This window comes from Anas platyrhynchos, chromosome 2, assembly GCF_047663525.1.
Source record: "Anas platyrhynchos isolate ZD024472 breed Pekin duck chromosome 2, IASCAAS_PekinDuck_T2T, whole genome shotgun sequence".
Classification (NCBI taxonomy): Eukaryota; Metazoa; Chordata; class Aves; order Anseriformes; family Anatidae; genus Anas; species Anas platyrhynchos.
The window spans coordinates 53,916,312-53,935,304 of NC_092588.1; the positions used below are offsets into that span (position 1 = coordinate 53,916,312).

The 18,993-nt window shown below is 38.0% G+C and overlaps 1 protein-coding gene across 1 annotated transcript; it reads right to left on the bottom strand.

Annotated features, from left to right (window-relative positions):
- Positions 1–282: 282 nt before the first annotated feature.
- Positions 283–15,272, bottom strand: CLUL1 (clusterin like 1). Its single transcript, XM_072034772.1, has 9 exons — positions 15,092–15,272; positions 14,065–14,174; positions 12,573–12,721; positions 9,899–10,066; positions 7,543–7,993; positions 6,165–6,302; positions 4,485–4,699; positions 3,170–3,340; positions 283–1,377 (listed from the first exon to the last, which is right to left on the bottom strand). The coding sequence occupies exons 2-8, from the start codon at positions 14,165–14,167 to the stop codon at positions 3,173–3,175; spliced, it is 1,392 nt and encodes a 463-aa protein (XP_071890873.1). The 5' UTR covers positions 14,168–14,174; positions 15,092–15,272; the 3' UTR covers positions 283–1,377; positions 3,170–3,172.
- Between the last annotated feature and the right edge of the window lie 3,721 nt (positions 15,273–18,993).

The following is an 18,993-nucleotide window of genomic DNA, read 5'->3' on the forward strand; positions in this document are numbered from 1 at the left end:
CTCACCTCCCGTGTTACACCCACCCGTGCTTTTACAGCTGGGCTCCTTCTCTGCCATACCTTCTCACCACGGGTAGCACTCGGTGCTGGCTCTTACTGAGTTTCATCCTGTCGATCTCCGCTTCTCTCCCCCGTTTTTCAGCATCGTTTTGCATTCTGACTTGTGCCTTCTGAACTGATGGAAATTAGTCCTGATGCAGCATCATCTGAAATTTTTCTAGATAGATTCTGTTCATCAAGCTCTTCCCTGAATATTTCTTCACTAGTATGTCTTAGAGTCACTTATCTCTCAGACAAAACCCAACTTTCTAACTACTAGTGTGATTGCAGGAGTTATGACTACTAATCTCTAAAGATCAGGATCCTGCAATACAGGCATATATAATGAAGGATGAATGGAGATGGATAAATGGATGAATGGAACAGAGGACTGTTTGCTAGAAAGCATTCCTTCTCCTTACTGCAGGCAGCAAACTGTATCTTTCCTACTATTTAGACAATAAAATTACTATTTTTCTCGTGTCTCTTGTATCGTTTTGTACATTTTGAAATGAATACAACTTCGTTAGCAAAGACAGTTGAAAATGGTGAATATCATCATGTGCCAAAAATTCTAAGAAATATCAGGCACAGTAAATGAAACCAAATTACCCAGAACTCTGCTTCTAAGAGATGTATCAGTACTTAACCTTTATTATAATTTGCAAATACCGTGCAAGCTAAAGTGTATAATGTAGGAAAAGACAAACATCTTTTCTGATAAAGGGTTCCCTGTTAATTATGGCTCCAGAGGCAAACTACAAATAAAAAAGTGCCAAAGGCAGAAGACTTACTCATTACTGCATATTCAGAAAAGTCAATTAATGTGCATTATAAACATCAAAAGGAACTGGAAGAAGAGATGGAAAGTTTTCATTGGAAAATAATATGCTATATGCATATGGAAATCTGGTTGATTCAGACTTAGCTGAATGTGCAACATCTGTAGGGACCAATCTGGAAAAGGCTTAAAAATGTGCCTGAATTTAAGTATGCAAATAGGAATTATTTGCATGCTTAGAGCTGATTATTTCCTTAAATCTTTGCATAAACAGGACCATAGCTGGTTATCAAAGATTACCTAATTTACAACATAAATAATATTTTATTTAAACAAATGACACTTAAAATGGGATTGAATTTGTTTTCCAATTAAAAGATTGCTACAGTCATCAGTTGCTAGCTGATACATCATAGTATTTATTAAGCAAAATTGTATTTATACGCAGCTACTTTAACCATAGGCATTCAACAATTATCTGTACATCGAGCTAAGGAGTATTTCACCTAAGGAGAGTATACTGGATTTCAGGACGTAAGATTTCACACGTCTTCTTTCCTAGGAGAAAAATAAATAAATAAATTATTTTAAATCTGAAAGATGTTTGACAACTAAATGTATGGGGAATGTATCAGTGTCCTGCTGTAAAAACTTATACAACATGAAAAACAGGCCGAAGCGGATTTTTTTCTCTTTTTCACTTCTTGTGGAGCATCCCATTTCCTTGTGGAGCTTTTGTTTTTTCTTTCATTGTACTTTCATGTACCCTGAATTTGTTGTGCAAACGGAACATAAAATGGTATTGCAGTTTGGAAACTAACACCACTTACTTTTCTTGGGTATGAAATGCATATGAAAGATGAGTTGCACAGGCAATTCAGGCTAAAAATTATATTCAGACTAAAGAAATTAATTTTGTCATCATAAGGGCATGAAGATTAGTCTTATATGATCTGAAAGAATATATATTATCAATAACCATAGAAATTACAGAGAATTTTGAAGGCAAACTGTATATCAACTGTGGGAGAATTTTATTTTGTATGCTTACAAATAATAAAAACTATGTATTTTAAATATAATATAATTTCACCAACATAGACCTAATCAAAATTCGTGGTGAGGCTTATTGTATTCTGTCTAAATTCTGCAGGCCAGGCCACCTCAGCCTCTCTGATGGAGGACCTCTCATCTGTTTAAAAATTGTGAGTCTGACCTCAAGTAATGACAGTCAGTAAAAAAAAAAAACACTGACATTTTCTTTTCTTCCTTTTTATGTTCCTTCAGAGACTTCTACACGCTTTCAGGTTATGCTTCCCAGCTTTATTTGCTGAGATGAGGCTGCCAGACGCTCAGTGACCTGAAGAGGAGCCATCTCTGAGTCTAGTGCCTCCTCAGCACATCGGTGGGACACTGCAGTACTTGTAGGTCTGCACCTCTTGTGACTCCGGCCTCTAGGATTGCCATTTGTGAGCATTGGTGGCTGCTAGAACTGTGCATGACAGAGCTCCTCACAGTTCCTCCAGGTTTTGTGGCTAGCCCCATGGCAGCTATCCTGTTTTAGCCACCTAAAAAACGCGCTATCTTTCCTAGAGTTTCCCGATGGGGTGAGATAATGTGAAGCAATGTTTGCCCCTGCCTCTCTGGCCTCGTTCCTCCCTCCCCATCTGGAAATCTCATAAACACAGAGCGAGGCCTCCATGAGCAATTCCTCCAGAAATGGTTAGAAGGCTGTGGGGAGGATTTTCCTCTGCACACTCCTACAAGTCAAATTGCAGACTTGGTTAACTGCTACTCTGAGCAGAGCACTGCTAACGTGCAAATTTTATGGCAAAGCAACTCTTTCAAGTCATGATGCTGGCCCTAAATTTTCAGTCCTTTATTGTCAAAAATAACATGGGGCATGCTCTTAAACACCACCAAAAATAATAAAAAAAAAACCAACACATTATGAATAGTGGTAATTTCAGTTTGTACTTGATTAATGGAGGCGAAGACATGGTGTCTGATGCCAAAGCTCTGGACTGTGGTTGCAAGGCAATTCTTTTCTGATGGAATATTTGTCATTACATTACCTCATCCCAGATGTTACTTAAAGATCGAGGGTTTCACAGTTAAATAAGCGAAGTCTTTTAATATCATCTTGTCTGCATTTTGCAGGCTGGAACATTGAGCATTTGTTTTTGTTTTCTGTAACACTTGTGTTTGTCTCTCAATCAATACATTGTTTCTAAGGAGATGGTCTTGAACATACCATGGCTGAATTCTGTTCCATCTAATGTTTATTGCAATGTAAACATCTCTTATGAAGAACTGTGTTCTCTATAAAAGGAGAAGAGAATGAACTTACCACTTAAAAATTCTGCTTGTATAGTTGCAGTGCTTTTCCAGCTATGTATTCAATGAATTCAGCACTCTGTGGGTCTAAGTTGGGAGGAACTTTAATGGTGAAAGTAGGCGAAGTCAGAATATTCACATCTACCACAGTTTCATTTGCACCAGAGGGATCCCCAGGTACCACCTAGAAGACAGCAAATCCGTACTTTAGACACTACAACCTGCTGTGTGCTTTCAGTTTTGTTTATACCTACTGTGCCTTCCATCTTTAATAAGAGAAGATTAAACCAAAGAATATTTTAAACTTGTCTACTTTCTTTAAATTACTTTGTTCTGAAAAGACAGTGGGTGTCTTGAGTTTATGCCAAAGCTTATTGTAAGCAGCAGGAAGAGGTGACACGGCACTGCAAGACCACGTTTAACAACTGTAAGTTAGTATTTAAACCATGAACTATGCGTATAAAGAGCTTCTGATCTCTTAATGAAAACTTATGTTTGAGTTGTTCCATTAATTTCAAAAGGAAGTGCGCATGGTTGAATTTACTCATTCCTATGTGTTTTCCTAAACCAGACTTAGATCTGTAGCTTTATTTTCCTGAGCAGATAGCTCAGACTTGGTTGGGAAAGAACACTTAAATATTGCTCATCTCCTTGTTCCTGATTTTTGGGGTGAAGGGAGTGTGAGGGGGTGTTGGTGGATTACACAATTATTTTGTATAAAGTTCTTGTAGTAATAGTAGTGTGCTGGATTTCTGAGTTGAAAGGGAGAACAGGATTTGTCCCTGCCTAGTAAAATCCATTGAATTTACCTTGAATGTATTCTTGTGGGCAATGTATAGTTAATCATGATGTATTCACTACAATATCGACAGCTGCTCTTTATGATATGCAGCTTCCACTGCAATAACCCGCATAGCAGTTGCTTTCTTTGTGCTTTGGGATATATAGGTAGAGACAGGTACATATATTCAGTGATCCATTAAGGATGTGTTACTGGCTGGTACAGTGAAGTTTGCCCAGGAAGGGAATCCGAGGCCAGCCAAAGCTGCTAGTATCAATTTGCTCTTATTAGAGATGATTCGGGTTAGCCTGTCAGGCAGCCATCCAAATAAATGTATTTAGAGGAAAATAGTTTCTAATCTCTGGAGTTTCAGCTCATTGAGGGATTATCAAACATACGTAAATTCAAGCTGAGTAAGAACTTTCCAGTGTAAAGACCAAAAATTACACATACGCAAACAGCCACAATCCCCAAGAGCATACGTGTGAGCAAGGCATAGGTGAAAGACAACACTGTGAAATAGTTCCCTTTAGTAGATAATCCTTACCTTAACTATATTGAAAATGTTTTCTGGTCCAATGGTCATATTGGATAGCTCAGAGACCCACCCAAATCTTTCTTTCATCTTGTTCAACAAGTAGGAAGTGTCTTCTGTATGGCGCTGAACCATCTGGAGAATCTGCTCGTACTGCTCGCCAGAGAGATTAACCAGTTTAAAGGCTTCATCAAACTTGATGTGCAGTTCAGGAACATTTGGGCAATCTGTTTAGAAAGACAGCCAGCGTGAAGCTTACAGAAAGTCATGTGTCTTCTACTTGGCCTCCTCTATCTAAAGCACAGAAATCTAGGAAAACTACAAAAACAGGCTAGCAAGGAGGCATATTTTTGGGTTAGTGTTTAAATAATGCTAAATAAAAAAGTTTAATTCTTGCTGACCTATTTTGGTAGCTTTAGTTTAGGCTTACAATGACTAAATGGATTAATTATCCCATTTGCTGCATTACAACGACTTAGCAAGTACTTTAAGGTTTGTATCATATCACATAGCAATAGATTGTCGGGTATGGTAACAAAGAATTGGTAGTTGTTACCTTCAGCAACTTCTTAATCTCCTAATATGTTATCTCTTTTTTAATTGCTCATTTATCAATCCATCCCAAGTGTACGGGTTATTAGAAGACTGTAATTCCTGACATTAGTATTCCTGCTGAGTGTTAAGGCCTAATTTGCTTTATCTAACAATTGCTAAACGTTAGTATGTGACTGAGGATTGCTGTCTCTTTTCTTTTGTAAAATGTGTAGTTTAAACAGTAGTATTATATTATTCCTGTGCAAGAATTACCATGGACACATTCAATTTATTCTCTATCAAATAGGACTGTCAAGGGACACCTTCAGGCTGATAACACAGCAACCACAGATACGAACTGGTATGTGTAATAAGCAGCTGTAGACAAAAAGGTATTTTTAGTGAGATGGAAATGGTCCGATGTTCTCTCCAAAATGTGTCATTGGATCACTTAAATCTGCAACACTGGAGATGTTCTGAAGATATTTGGATTTAAGTATTTCCTGTGGCTTTTGAGACATAAATAACTCTGGAAACGCAGGCATGTTATGCTGCAGTGGGAGTCCTGACAGCGTTTCTGTGTGATACAGTCTGATTTTTTTTCCAGGTACCCATGGAGAGTGCATGCCAGAGCGTTGCCATCTTCTTACATATTGAGAAGCACGCCCCTTTTTATTCGCCATGTCAGCCCTGTTTTACAAGCTCTTCAGTGCTTGCTTTCCTTGTGAGGAGCTAATGCTGCCTGGCATGATGTCTGGTTGCCGGCAGGAGAAGCCAGTGTCAGGAGTTTCAGCTTCATCTCGCTTTCTGCTCAGCACTTGTGCACCCAGGCAGGACTGATTGCTGCCTGACCTCTTGCTCCTCTGTAGGATGGCAACTCTCACAGTGTATATAGGTATTTTGTGTTCAACTTGGGACCTCCAGCAGGATGTTAACAACTGAGTTATACTGACACTGTGTGGAGACAGCGGGGAAAGGTAATTGAAATCATCTGGAATGACTAATGGTGTTTAAATTCCTAATTACAGTAAAAACCCAGTGACTGACTGTTAATTCCAAAAATATGGAAACAGCACAGTAGAAAATGACAGCCTCAAGATGTACAAACCAGTGGCCAACACATTACAGAAATAAATCAGAAAATCAGAAAGTATTTACCTTGCAAAAGATTGTCTTGACATTTCTGACATCTCTCGTGAAACCGTGTGCATCCAGAGGAATTCTCTCGAAGCTCTTTGCACAGAGTTCTTTGACGTCCTGACACAATTTTTGAGAACATGCCACTTCTGTCAGAATCTAGGGCGAAATTACAGTATTTTTAGACCGACGTTAAGTTTAGGTTCTTAATAAATACACATTTGTTACCTATTACATTTGATTATATAGAGATACTTTTTGCACTGAATCCAAAATAACTGGCATAAGTCCAAGCAAAAAATAGGGATTAAACATTCAGAAGTCAAAATCAGGAGATGATGTAAACCCTGTTTTCTTCCAAGGAATTCATATAATTCCCTTATAAAGGCATGGTAATGTATTTCCCACTGATAGTCTAACAATTCTTAATATTACCACAGACCATTTTTACAGCATGAGCATACTGATGAGATCTGTTTGACCTTTAGAAATCAGGATGTTTTGTAATTGTGTAGAGCTAAATGAGAGCACAATACCAAGGTAACATGGGTCGTGATTCAGGAAAAATTAAAAATCGCTTTTGTAGGATCGCTTCAATTTATGTTTTTTGATGACTGTATAGTGACTATGCCACCTCCCACTCAGAGCTATTGCATATCCTTACTGTGATCTCTTTATAGATAGGCATCAGCATGTATTTGAACTTTTTTGTTGTTGTTTGTTTGTTTGTTTATTTTTAATTTTCATTAATAAGATAGGAAGGATAAAGCTTATTTGTATTTTAAAGGTTGACTGAGGGTTGTTTCCTCCATCAAGAGTTATCACCTAAACCAAAGTTATGCCCAGTGTGTTCCTGGTTACTGCGAAATCCTGTGGCTGTTCTGTATTTGACTGGTACACTACATTGCACCAGTAGCTTCAGGCAGGGCTTGCAGCTGTCTGGCAGAGCTTAATGTCATTTGGCAAGGGCAGGGATATGCCATGACATCTCGCAGAATTACCCTGACTTTTTAGAGTTGGAGACACGTCAATATGGCATGATACATAAGTCTTCCTGACAAAGGCTGAGATCAGACCTGTCAGTCAGCCTTGTGAAAACCTGCATCTGCCATGACTTCAAGAGCTCCTGAGAAACTCCTGAAAACATTTCAAGAAATACCATGAAAATTAGGCTGTGTGGGACCCATAAGTTCCACTTCAATATTTCTATGAGGTTTCTAGGTGATTTCTTCTTTTTAATTTATCCAATGAATTTATGCTTGGCCCATGCCTGTTTAACCAAGGTAGCCTCCAAACCACGTCTTACACCAACATGCCACAGACTGAGCCACAAGCTATAGTTTAGCAATCCTGAGAGGTTTGATGTCACCAACCAGGCAGTTGAGTTTTGTTTTCCAACACTTGCCTTTGGCTTGTTCTGTCAAATCTCTTCTATTATCTTTGTATTCATTGAATGCTTCAGTAATCACCTCACTGACACCTTCAAACACTGTCTTGCTGAAATCAAAGACTGTCTGTAGGAAGCCCGGTATGCCCCAGTCTTTCTGTAAGCCATCACTTCTGGTAGTATCCTCGGGTAAAGCAGGCATGCTGGGGGACTCGTTCAAATCCAGATCAGACATGAAATACGCTTGAAAGGACTGGTCAAATTCTTTTTGCATGTGCTTGAAAAAAATGAAACTTCTGTCAAATATTGAGCCCATGTCCGATAATAGTTGGCTAAATAAATCTTCCATTTTTACTAGCTGGGTATCCTCTTTCTCAGGCTTTTCATTAACCTGGATGTCTTTTCCTTGATCTTCATGAAAAGTGAAAATAAGAGTAGGTATTTTCCTCAAAAAATCTTCAACCTGAATATAAGAAAGAGATAGATTAGCTGCCAATTTAACGATTTTCATCTCTCAGGGAAGTGGCTCTAAACTTTTTTTTTTTTTTTTTCAAATACCTATAGTAACAATGTGCTCTCTTACAACTGAAATCACAGCAAATTCTCCAAAGTAATTTAAGATGTTAGACTCAAGAGTGCAAGTACATTTAGTCTAAATTATTAGCTCCAAATCAGGTCTGGAGGAAGAGGGTTGGCCTTTAATCTGTTGACGCTCAAAGTTAGTATTGGTTTTTGGGTTTTATCCAACATACAGTTTGGACTTTATCTTGGAAATATTTCTGTGGTAGTTTTGTGTCATGTAGAGAACAGAAGGCAGTTGTTCTCAGTGTAATCTGTAAACACCCTTGCCTCTCACCAATAGCCAAGTGCTCAAATTCCTCTGCTAACCCAAACCCATTAAAATCAATAAAGCAGTGGCTTCGAGTCCATGGCTTGCTGATGGAGGAGACTGAGTGACAGCTGTGCTTCGTGGAGTTCCCATTTCCCAGGTCTCAGCTGCTCGTTCCCTGCTTCCCACTTTGACATAATGCCTTCACCTGAGCAGAAACACTGCCTTGTGAAGCCACAATTTATGGCATTAGAAAACTGGTAAGGGTTAAGAAGCACAATGTCAAGTATGTATGTACACATATACATATGTGTATACATACATGTATACATTGACAGGCATTTTGGCAGAACTAGGGGGAAGGCACATTGTGAATCCATGCTGGAGGATCAGCCTTAGCTTGTATTGCCCCCACTGCCTGTGTGCCATCAGCCACAGCTAGAGTCTTTGTCCTCTTTTTTTAAACACGATTTAGGTCACAACACATTTCTCACTTTGAATGCTTCAAATAAATCATAGAGCTCACAGAAGTTATTGAGAGTGTCAAAGACAGTGATGGTGCTGTGTATGTTTTACTGCAAGGATTTCCACCTGACACTCAAAGACTCCTGAAACTCCAGGTGATACATCAGGAATTAATATCTAAAAATCCCAAATAATCACCAGTAGGCTTAAATTTAATACATCTCACACTTTTACTTGAATAATTTTAAGAATACACACAAATGCTAAACACTTTTGATCTAAAGCTTCTCACATGCAAGACACACCATGTGTAAGTTTTCAGTTAGCATATTTTTCAGTGCCTGGGGATCTGAAAGCTAGGTAACTTGGCTAACATTTCAGTAGCAACAATTGTGAAGGATCTGTTGTTAAGCTGCAGTTAAAGCATATGCCCAAATAATAATAATTAAAAAAATACAGTTTTGTTAAATCTTGTAATAATGTCCCAGCCAGGAAAGCATACTTTCTTTCTGGTAGAACTTGGGCAATCTCTCTAACAATTAGCAAACCTAACAATTTCTTCTGTTAAAAACAATTAAATACTTTAAAGCCATTTTGTTACTTAAAGAGTAGATATAGAATAACCTAAATATAGAAAAGAATGGTATCGTGTAAGGAGATTATTTTTTCCATGGGGACTTTTCTTAATTCTATGTACAATTTTAACTCTGATTGTCATATGGAACACAGAGAATCTATGTGGTATTTTTCACAGTTATTGAGCATCTTAATGCAAGTCCTACTGTGAGATACATCACTGTATATCTGGAGTGACTCCTTGGGAGCCAGAGGAATAATCAATGCCCATGGAGCCACGCCAGGGTGCCACAGAACTCACTTTGGCTCAGTGTTCAATGAATGTAATTAAATGTAATCTGTGCTTTATAACTTCACATTTCCAGGCCCTCCAAATCAAATTAATTTTAGTAAGTTGATATAGCTGAAAGAGCTGGCCACTGAGAAAATGAGAAGTGCTCTCTCCAAAACCAGTGTGTGGATTCAAGAGTATTTCCCAGATACAAAATTTCTTCCTACCTTGCTTCTAAATGTTGATGCACCACGTCTGCAAGTTGTAGAAAATCTCATGCAGGTACTTTCTAAACAAGATTCACATTCATCCCATAGATTTTTCAAGGATACTTGGCATTGTCTTTCTTCTTCTTCTAATCTTTCTTTTACTTCATCCATAATTCGCAAAGCTTCCTGAGTAAGAAAAAAGATTCAGTTAATGGCAATTTTCAGATTAATATCCTGAATACTTATCCCAGTGTTGATCACTCATTTTGCCTATTTATTGTTCCTTTTTTCTAATCTTTAACCATTGGGGTGTGTTGCCTCTTCAGCTGCAATCACATGTGGATGGAAGGGGAAATTGAAAAGCTTTTCCATATAGAGTTTTCCTAACATTCAGAGAGTGCAGTGTACAAAACAAAACAGATCTCTACAGTCAACCTGGATCTTTGAGGTTATGAAAAACAAAACAAAATAAAACACTCCACTTTGCTACTTTGCTCTGTTCTTTAAGGGCCTGTGATGCTTCATGAAGCTAGGTCTTTGCCATACATAAATTCCCTCTCTAATGCAGAAGTATCCAAAAGTATGTATGTATTTTCCTCTGTTTGTGATTATACTAATCCAAAAACTGTAGTGAGGGGTGTTCTTCCCCCCCTTGTGGAAGTGTGAGGTACTTCTTCTACACCAAATGGAAACAAGATGCATTTTGCAATGCTGCTTCTAATTACTGCATCATTCTTCATCCTGTAGAGCACAAAGCTGAGCAATGATTAGAAGAAGCACTTTAGAATAGACTGGACAATGGAAAGACAGAAAACTTCTTGTTAAAGTAGATTGCACATCATAAATTTCTTTCTTCCAGTGCAACATATTTTAATACTTTAGGTTTCCAAACACTATTTCATGCTGTTCCTAAGTATGACAGAAATACTTAATGGGTCAGACTTACTCCTTCCTGGCAGTTATTTCAATAGAGAAAAGTCTCTGAGAAAAGAAGACTTCTGTCAGAAAGTGCTTGGTGGAGCTAGTAATTTTGCTATTCATGTTTGATGTTTAATTATTTTCTGATCTTTCTAAATATATTTATTCAGTGTTTTATGAACTCTTGCTGTTGGGGATAAATTCTGTGCAAATGAAATCATCCAGTAAGAACCAACAATGGACACAATAATGGGAGCATAGTGGTGTTTCTAAAGATGTCAGCAAGTTACCAGGAGCTTTTTGAATTGCTCATACATTTAGTTTAAAATAATCTCCAAGTTGGGCCAAAATTGAATTTTCTTTCAAGCTCACTGAAAGCAATAGTTAAGATCTTTTTGTATTTTTTTTTTTGTATTTTTTTTTTTTAATATTCAGTATTCTCCACTTCACAGGATCATCTGAGAACATTGCTCTAAGCTTAGGCATTGCACCAGGACATTAGGATTTCCTCTAATCCCCTGTTCTTTCTCTAGAGAGCATTATTATTTACAGCAATATAATTTTATTTTTTTTCTGAAGGTCTGAAGTCTGTAAAGCAAGCTGGGAAGTGCCTTAAGGCCTGCAGTGTATCAGGGGACATGGAGGGCAGAGCAGCCAGACTTTCTGCACTAAACACCTTTGCAAAGCTGCCTGTAGTTGCCTTGGTCTTCATTTGGTGAAGGAGGTGATTTCTAGAAATGAACCATAAAATCAATAAAGAAATGAATTCAACACATTGCTGGATGTTACAAACTCAAGTTCTCTCTCCTAAATAATGTTTGAGTCCACATAGAGCATTTCATGGCTCCTTTTACTGCAGAACATCTGTGTTTTTACATGGTGGTCACCACCAGCTTTGACTATGCCTAGGCTGCTTCTTGTCACTAAACAAGTGCAGAATAAAATTCAAGAACACAAATCTCAAGGAGGATGCTGTCAGATGACTTGTTTTAACTTACAACCAGGATGGGCTGAGACAACGTAATGTGCTAACTTGTGGTAACTCAGCTGCATTTTGTCTACTGCTCGTTCCTTTATTTTCATTTTAGAAATGATTTAGACACAGTCACAAGGGAAAAGTTAACACTATGGCACTCAGTTAGGAAGCTGTGTTTCTGAGGAAAGATGGAAACTCTTCACCTCTAGGTTTTGAAAGAACCACAGAATCTGGAAAAGACAACAGTGAGACAGGCGTTGGTCTCATTCAATGCTTTACTCCAGTGCAGTTTGAGACCTTCAGTCAACTGAAGCCTCAACATGCCAGGTTCCTGCAAACACACAACCTCTTTCTTAAGAAATTGGCAAATGTGAACTAATGCTTTAACTTTTTTAGAAGCATCAGTCCAGGCTAGAAAAGAATGTCCATTGGCCTAGCTCCTGGTTCAAGGATCCATACACTGAGAACCTCTATAGACCTACTGTGAGAGTTTTCTTCTGCTGGTGAGAAAAAGCAGAAGCAGAGATTTCCCATCGCCCCTGGCTTTGCTATGGGACTGCACAAAAAGATGTATGCTCCTCAGAACGCATATACAATATGGTTTGCATTCTTCACAGAAAAAGGGAGACTCCAAGGGATCCTTTTTGGGTTGGTTTTTGGCCTTAGCATAATAGCATGCAATACCACTTCCAGGAGGTAGGCTAAGTTCATGTACAACCTGCCTCATCTTTGATTAAAAATAGCCATAACTTAAAAAAAAAAAAAAAAAAAAAAAAAAAAAAAAGGTGCACTTTTTACCTGTTTTTCTTCACTGCTCTTCTTCAAGGTTTTCATCAGATCTATATGCTTATCTTCATTTTTTTCCATCATAATTTTCATCTGCTTAATACCAATCAGAGCTTTCTTTACCTCGTCATCTACATATTTCTCTCCAACTTCAGATAACACTAAAATAAATACATAAATAAAATTATACAGTGGCTTAATCCAATTTTAGCACTAGCACAAATTGTCACACACAGATGACAAAGGAAAGCAAATCAGCTTTATGTTTCCCTACAGTTGCAGTGCCAAACCTTGGGACAGTGAGTGCTGAATAACATGCAGCCAAGGCAATTTCTGTCAATTAAGGTTCGGGCTCAGAGTCTTTGCCAGTGATCAGCTATATCACTTTGCCAGTGATCAGCTATATCACTAGATCAACAAACCCCAGAATAGTTGAGGTTGGAAGGCACCTCTGGAGGTCACTGAGTCCAACCCACCTGCTGAAAGCAGGGTCAACTGGAGCAGGATGCTCGGGACCTCATCCTGGGTTTTGGATGTCTCCAAGGGTTGCTCACTATTTTCTTAATGACAAAACCTATATGTTTATTTTTGACCTGAAATCAGTCTGTGAGAGTTTAATATTTTGAAGACGTAGATTACAGGAGCCTGCAACCTGCTTTCCAAAAAATATAATCTCTAGAGGTCCTGTGAGGTAACACCCATAGAGTTTTGGTGAAAGGCCAGACTGGTCTCCATGTTGCACCTTGAATCTCTTCACGAGTGCAAATTCTTTATCTGTATTTGCTCCCTGTGTAGAAATATCCTGAATATTACTGGAGCTATACAAAACAAGTAAAGGGCACATTACCATGAGACTGCCAAAAGCATATGTCATTCATTTATTCCATTATATTTCTCTTCCCCTCCTCTAACATTTTGTTTGTCACAGAAGTACTATTAAAATAGACAGAAGCAAAGGAATATTTCATGGCTGATCCTCTTGGGCTTCATACCTACACAGTAAAGCTATGCTTAGAGGTGAGTATACACAGAACATCTGTTGTAGGGTTGTGTTTTTTTTTTTCTCCTAAATTAAGTCATTTTATTTCAATTATTTTTAATAATCATCTTTTCCAGCTAAGCATATAATTCTGGAATAAACGTTTGCAAAGGTTATTTAAACAAACAAAAATCAGTGGGATTGAACAGTGCGTTCAGCTTAAACTCTAATGATCTATGAAGGACCAAATAACCTATAAAAATGTAAATAGTTTATTTTGTCACAGGAGGCTTCTCTGTTAATACCTTTAGTTTCTCACTCGATTGTTCTTATTTCCCCATTGTGTGTGTGTGGATGCTTTGTTTCAGCAAAATTCAGCTATATCACAGTTTCTAAGCTCCACACATGAAAACAGATCTCTTGACTGCAATGAGCATGGAAGTCAAAGAGCACCAGGGCAAGCCTGAATGGAGACCTGGGCCCAGAGACTTCCAGCACACCCCCCCATAAGAAATGCATACATACTCTTGAGGCTTTCCCGGAGATTTGTTTCCTCCTGCCTTGTCGGTGCACACTGGTGACCATTCAGACAGAGCACATATATTAGAAATACCCAAGAGGACTTCATGGTCTTTCTGTTAAAAAAGCAGGTTGATAAAGTTAGATGTAAGGATCTTTGTGATGGCCAAATGCCTAGGTAATTTTTACTAAGCATAATACAAGTCCCTTTATTTTTGTCTCTGACTCTCTAAGCATGGTTTCTCAGATCTGTAATATACTCCTACTGTTAGTAAAAACACATGAGTAAAAAGGTGACCTCATTCGTACTCTATTTATTCATACTAATAGATCAATTCCACTGAGTTTACACAGTGGTGTAATAGAACCAGGACACAAAAAATATAAAACTGGAAGATTATGAAGCTCAGTCTGTCTCTTTTCTCTTACACTAAAAGCTTTTTACTCTTTTTATTGTTAGTTCATGTTATACACGAATCCATGCTAAACATTATTGCTAGGTTTTGAAAAGGAAATTTCTAGAATATTGTTCCCCTCCTTATCTCCAAATTTGTGACCGCTTTCATTGTCCTTCAGGATAATACTTAAAATAGCAAAGGCAGTAATAGGTGTGCTAAGAAGCTGGCAATTAGATCATTTTTATAAGTAAACACGGCAGCAATTGAAATAAATTCCTACAAAAAAAAAAAAAAAAAAAAAAAAAAAAAGACTTTTGCTTTATTTCCCTCCCAAAAAAAGTTACATGAGAAAGGTTTATTTTTTAGAAACCATGCAACTACAATTTATAGTCCTCATCTCATAAGGTAAACATGGTGTTTACGTTCCTTCTTGTTAGGCAGTGCAGCCTTCTGGAAGATGCAATTATCAGCTGCAAGTGCATATGTAAATGAAGAGCTGGGATTTATCTATATCCTGGATTTACTTCTACAGTCACTTGCACATTTTACCTTTACATTTATAATGAAATACCGATTAACTTTGCAAAGAAATACAAACCCACTGCCAAAGGAAAGTTAAAAACCAGCATATTTACCATTAATACTGAAACGCGTCCTCTGAAAAATTGCTGCCCGCGTCAGGAAGGGCTGGGGCTGTGCTCTGATCTAATTGCTCAGAGTGACAGGGATTTTGCCATGTTCGACTTATCTGATGACAAGGTACTTAATCCTATTAATGGGACATATTGTCATTAGGCTGGGGGGAGGTTGCTTGTATGGGACTTCGTGCTCAGCCGTGTGGGCAAAACCACTAGGGGGAGTGTTGGATAGAATTACATAATTGAACGCGATACGGATCTGTTATTTTTCGGTAGTCCTCTCTTTACAGCTTGTCAGTCATCTTGCTTCTTACCTTAGGAGACATCTGCAGTTTATGTTCTTAGTGAAATTATTACAATTAGCTTGGCTAAAAATAGCTTCCAACATTTAATCTCTTCAGCTATAAAAAACATTGAATTGCGTCACTGCTTTCTTCATATACATTCTGAAGATACAAAAGTTGAAAGAATTAGGGAATCCAGGTGCAGCCTGGCATATGAGTAGAGTCTGAGATGAAATAAGCAAATCTTGGCATTTTGTACATCATTATTCTTGATGATGTTTGGGCTTTTTGCCCCCTTAATGATTTTCTTCAGTAAACCCATGTGTCTGAAGTACATCTGGGATCCGAGCAGCATGAAGTTTTAGATACTTTGAAATGAGATACTTAAATGCTAGCAGATGCTTGATATAAAATATGCACAAGTGTTGTTGGCAGGTAGTATCGCACCTGTGATGTTCACCAGCAGTACTCCGTTGAAGACAAAGAGGGGACAATGAAAGTAGGTGTATGTGGCTAGTGGTCCATAACATCAGTTTTTAATACATCCCTTTTGTTTGTTTGTTTACCTTGTAGTTCATAAGAGTCAACTGGTGATTGATGGTCAAGGCCCAGGAAGACTAGTGCTGCTTAGGCAAGGGACTTGTTTTTTTATTATTATTACTACTTAAAACATGTCAGGAAGAATGGAGAACCCGTTAGCTTTTAATGGGAAATGCAAGTCCTCGACTTGCATTACATATTCAGATAGCTCCACTCTTATTTTCTGAAAATGGTGGAGGGAAGGGGAATTCATTTTTTGTTTTAATATATATGAACTGCTGGTTCACTGAAATACTGCTGACTTCTTGACCAAGATTCATCATTGTACAAAATATTTCAAATTATCTTTTGTGACTATACCAAGCAAGCAGCCTTGAAGGACTTGCAGTCCCCTGCCAGGAGCAGCCTGACTCAATGCAGAGAAAACTGTACTTGATCTAGAGTAAAAATGGCAGCCCAACACATCACCCAAAGTTCACAGCAATTTGCAAGAAAGCAGCCAGCCTCAGACCCATGGGGAGGGAGACCAGCACCCCTGCCAAAGTGTGCAGATGCTGGAGGCTGCCTCAGGCACCGACTCCATGTCTTGTTTTCAGAATTGCTCTTCTTCTGACCGCCCATGTGGGTCCACAGTCAAACACATCCATGCACCTTGCAATGCTAGTCCTTAAGGGAAATAAGCTAAGGTTGAGACATGAAGCCTCATGCATGTCAGGAACTTTTTTCTCAATACAGTTGATTTTGAACATTGTGAAGTGTGTTGCATCACCCTAGGTGTTATTCTTCATGTCGTATTACACCCACTATGTAAGCAAACGGAAATAGGCATTATTATATAGATTTATTCATTAAAAAAAATAAAAAATAATAATTAAAAAAAAATCCCGATTCTTTGCTCCAATATTATTTTTTATATATTTGGTGGTTGAAATAGGAGGTGTAAGAAACCTAGGAAATTTCAACCTGAAGACAAAATTATCTATAGCTATTATACCTGTTAAAGTTAATCTTGGACTTATATTTAATCTTTCAAGTGCACTTGGGAACCCAACACTCTGTTCTTGAAAGGTAATTACTGGTAGTGCTCACTCTGGAAATCATTTCTCTCACATTTTCATTTTGAATTAAATTAAACAGAAATCTCCAAAATTATAACTTCAGGTTACATATCAAATATCCATTCTATTTTCTTTTAATGTTTCAAATCTGTCTTGTATGGACCCATTGTGGATATCTCCAATTTTTATATCAGCTGCCATATTCAACTGTTTCCTCTTAATGTGTTCTTCTAAATTTGAGTAATTCAATCACCAATAGTGTGCCATGTCACCACATTATGGTACTGACATGACTATTTTTTCACAAGCTAATACAAGCAGATGATTCAGAGCTTACTGCTGTGGCTGCAAATTAAGATATAGTCTTTTAACAGCTTCTCATGCTGGACACAATCTGAAGAAGCCTTTGTGAGCAAAAGTCTCTTTCTCCCCAGACCAACTGTTATTCACATACTGCTGTAAATTTACTGAAAGTAATAAGTATATATTGGGGAAAAAAAAAAAAAAAAAAAAAAAAAAAAAAAAAGGAAATACTTGAAAAGGGATTTGCAGAAAAACAGGTCTTTTGCAAGAATCTGATAAATTTAAACTGAAATAATTCCAATGATTCAGATCAACATTAAACTTGAACCTAACTGAACTTTAGCAATGGGAGTTGTAGCTGATTTTTGGAGTTGCCTTCTGTCCTACTGGATGACCTCCACAAATGTATAACATTTTTTTACAGTGTACTGTGACTTCTCCCTTTTTGTTGATCCATTCCACCTGGCAGGATTAAGAATCAAGAAATATGTTGAAATGGAATTTCCTGTGTTATACATTAGCTGTGGGATTTTGTTCCGGTTTTGTATTTATACAATTATTTGCTGTTTGGAAGAGTTGTTTTCTACTATATATTTTCACATTTATGCCTGAGATAGGCCAGTCATTTAATGATCGTGCTGAAAGTATGTTTACTTGCTTTCAGTCTTCACGAGGCATGCAAAGTGCTATACATCGACATTAATTCTCTTGATACTTCTATGGAATAGTCCCCAGTTCTACCAAATCTTAATTAGCTTTATTTGTAAGCACACCATTAGTTCCACTGCTTTCAATTGACATTAAATCCTACTGGGGGCCTATTGTCTGATTACATGCCTAATCTAAAGCACGCACAATGCTTTGCTAGCAGTTGGTATGGTTTTAAGGCTATAGGAATTGAAGTTTTTATTTTGTTTTGTTCTGGTCTTAATGCTTTCCAGTAATTCAGGAGCCCCTAAGTGGTTTCCACTTTCTCCTGTCATTCAGAGGCCATGGGAGCCCTCCTTCAGTCTGACTTTGAGCTTTACCTGAGTAGTTGAAGTTAGGAAACAAGGCTCCTTCTTTAGCCAGGAGAGAGAGATGCTCTCACTCATGCTGGAAGGACTAAGGAGCTGAGGCTACCCTAAGTTACATAGCTGGAGTTAGACTAAGCTACATATCTTGTAAAAAGAAATATCACCTCAGGCCTCAAAAGTGGCACAGCTGTGTTAGCATGACAGTATCTCAAAGTTCACGAGCCTGCCGATGTGATTGCCCTGTCTGGAGGAGGGTCAGGCAAGGCCACATCAAGGCCCTTCACTGTGCTCCACGCAAACACGAAAACAGCTGAAGGCATGAAATCAGAATGCATAGCTTAGTGCATCACTAATTAATGTGTCTTTATTTGAAACTATTAAGCTTTTGATGTCAGAGGAACCATCTTCAGCAGTTTTGATGTGTTTTAAAATGTGTAAGACTTCTGATTTACTTTTGCTTGTCTATCCATGGACATTCAGGAAGACTATTAGGTGTGGAAAAAAATCTTCCACTTCACTGCCGAATTTTTTTCACAAACACTCCAGGCCTTTGACACAAAGCTCTAAATGCCAGTCCCAGCAGTAAAGGGACATCTGCTGTTCACAGAGTTGTGCAAAGTTTCTTAACGTCTAATCCAAAGACTCTACACAGAAAGGAGGGACCAGTAAGTGATAGCAAGATACTGAACACTGTATTT

Excerpts from the sequence above, each read along its gene's own strand:
- CLUL1 (XM_072034772.1), bottom strand. The coding sequence starts at position 14,167 with ATGAAGTCCTCTTGGGTATTTCTAATATATGTGCTCTGTCTGAATGGT. Across the intron at positions 12,722-14,064 it reads TCTCCGGGAAAGCCTCAAGA|TGTTATCTGAAGTTGGAGAG; the intron begins GTATGTATGCAT and ends TATTTATTTTAG. Across the intron at positions 4,700-6,164 it reads TCAAGACAATCTTTTGCAAG|ATTGCCCAAATGTTCCTGAA; the intron begins GTAAATACTTTC and ends CTTTCTAAACAG.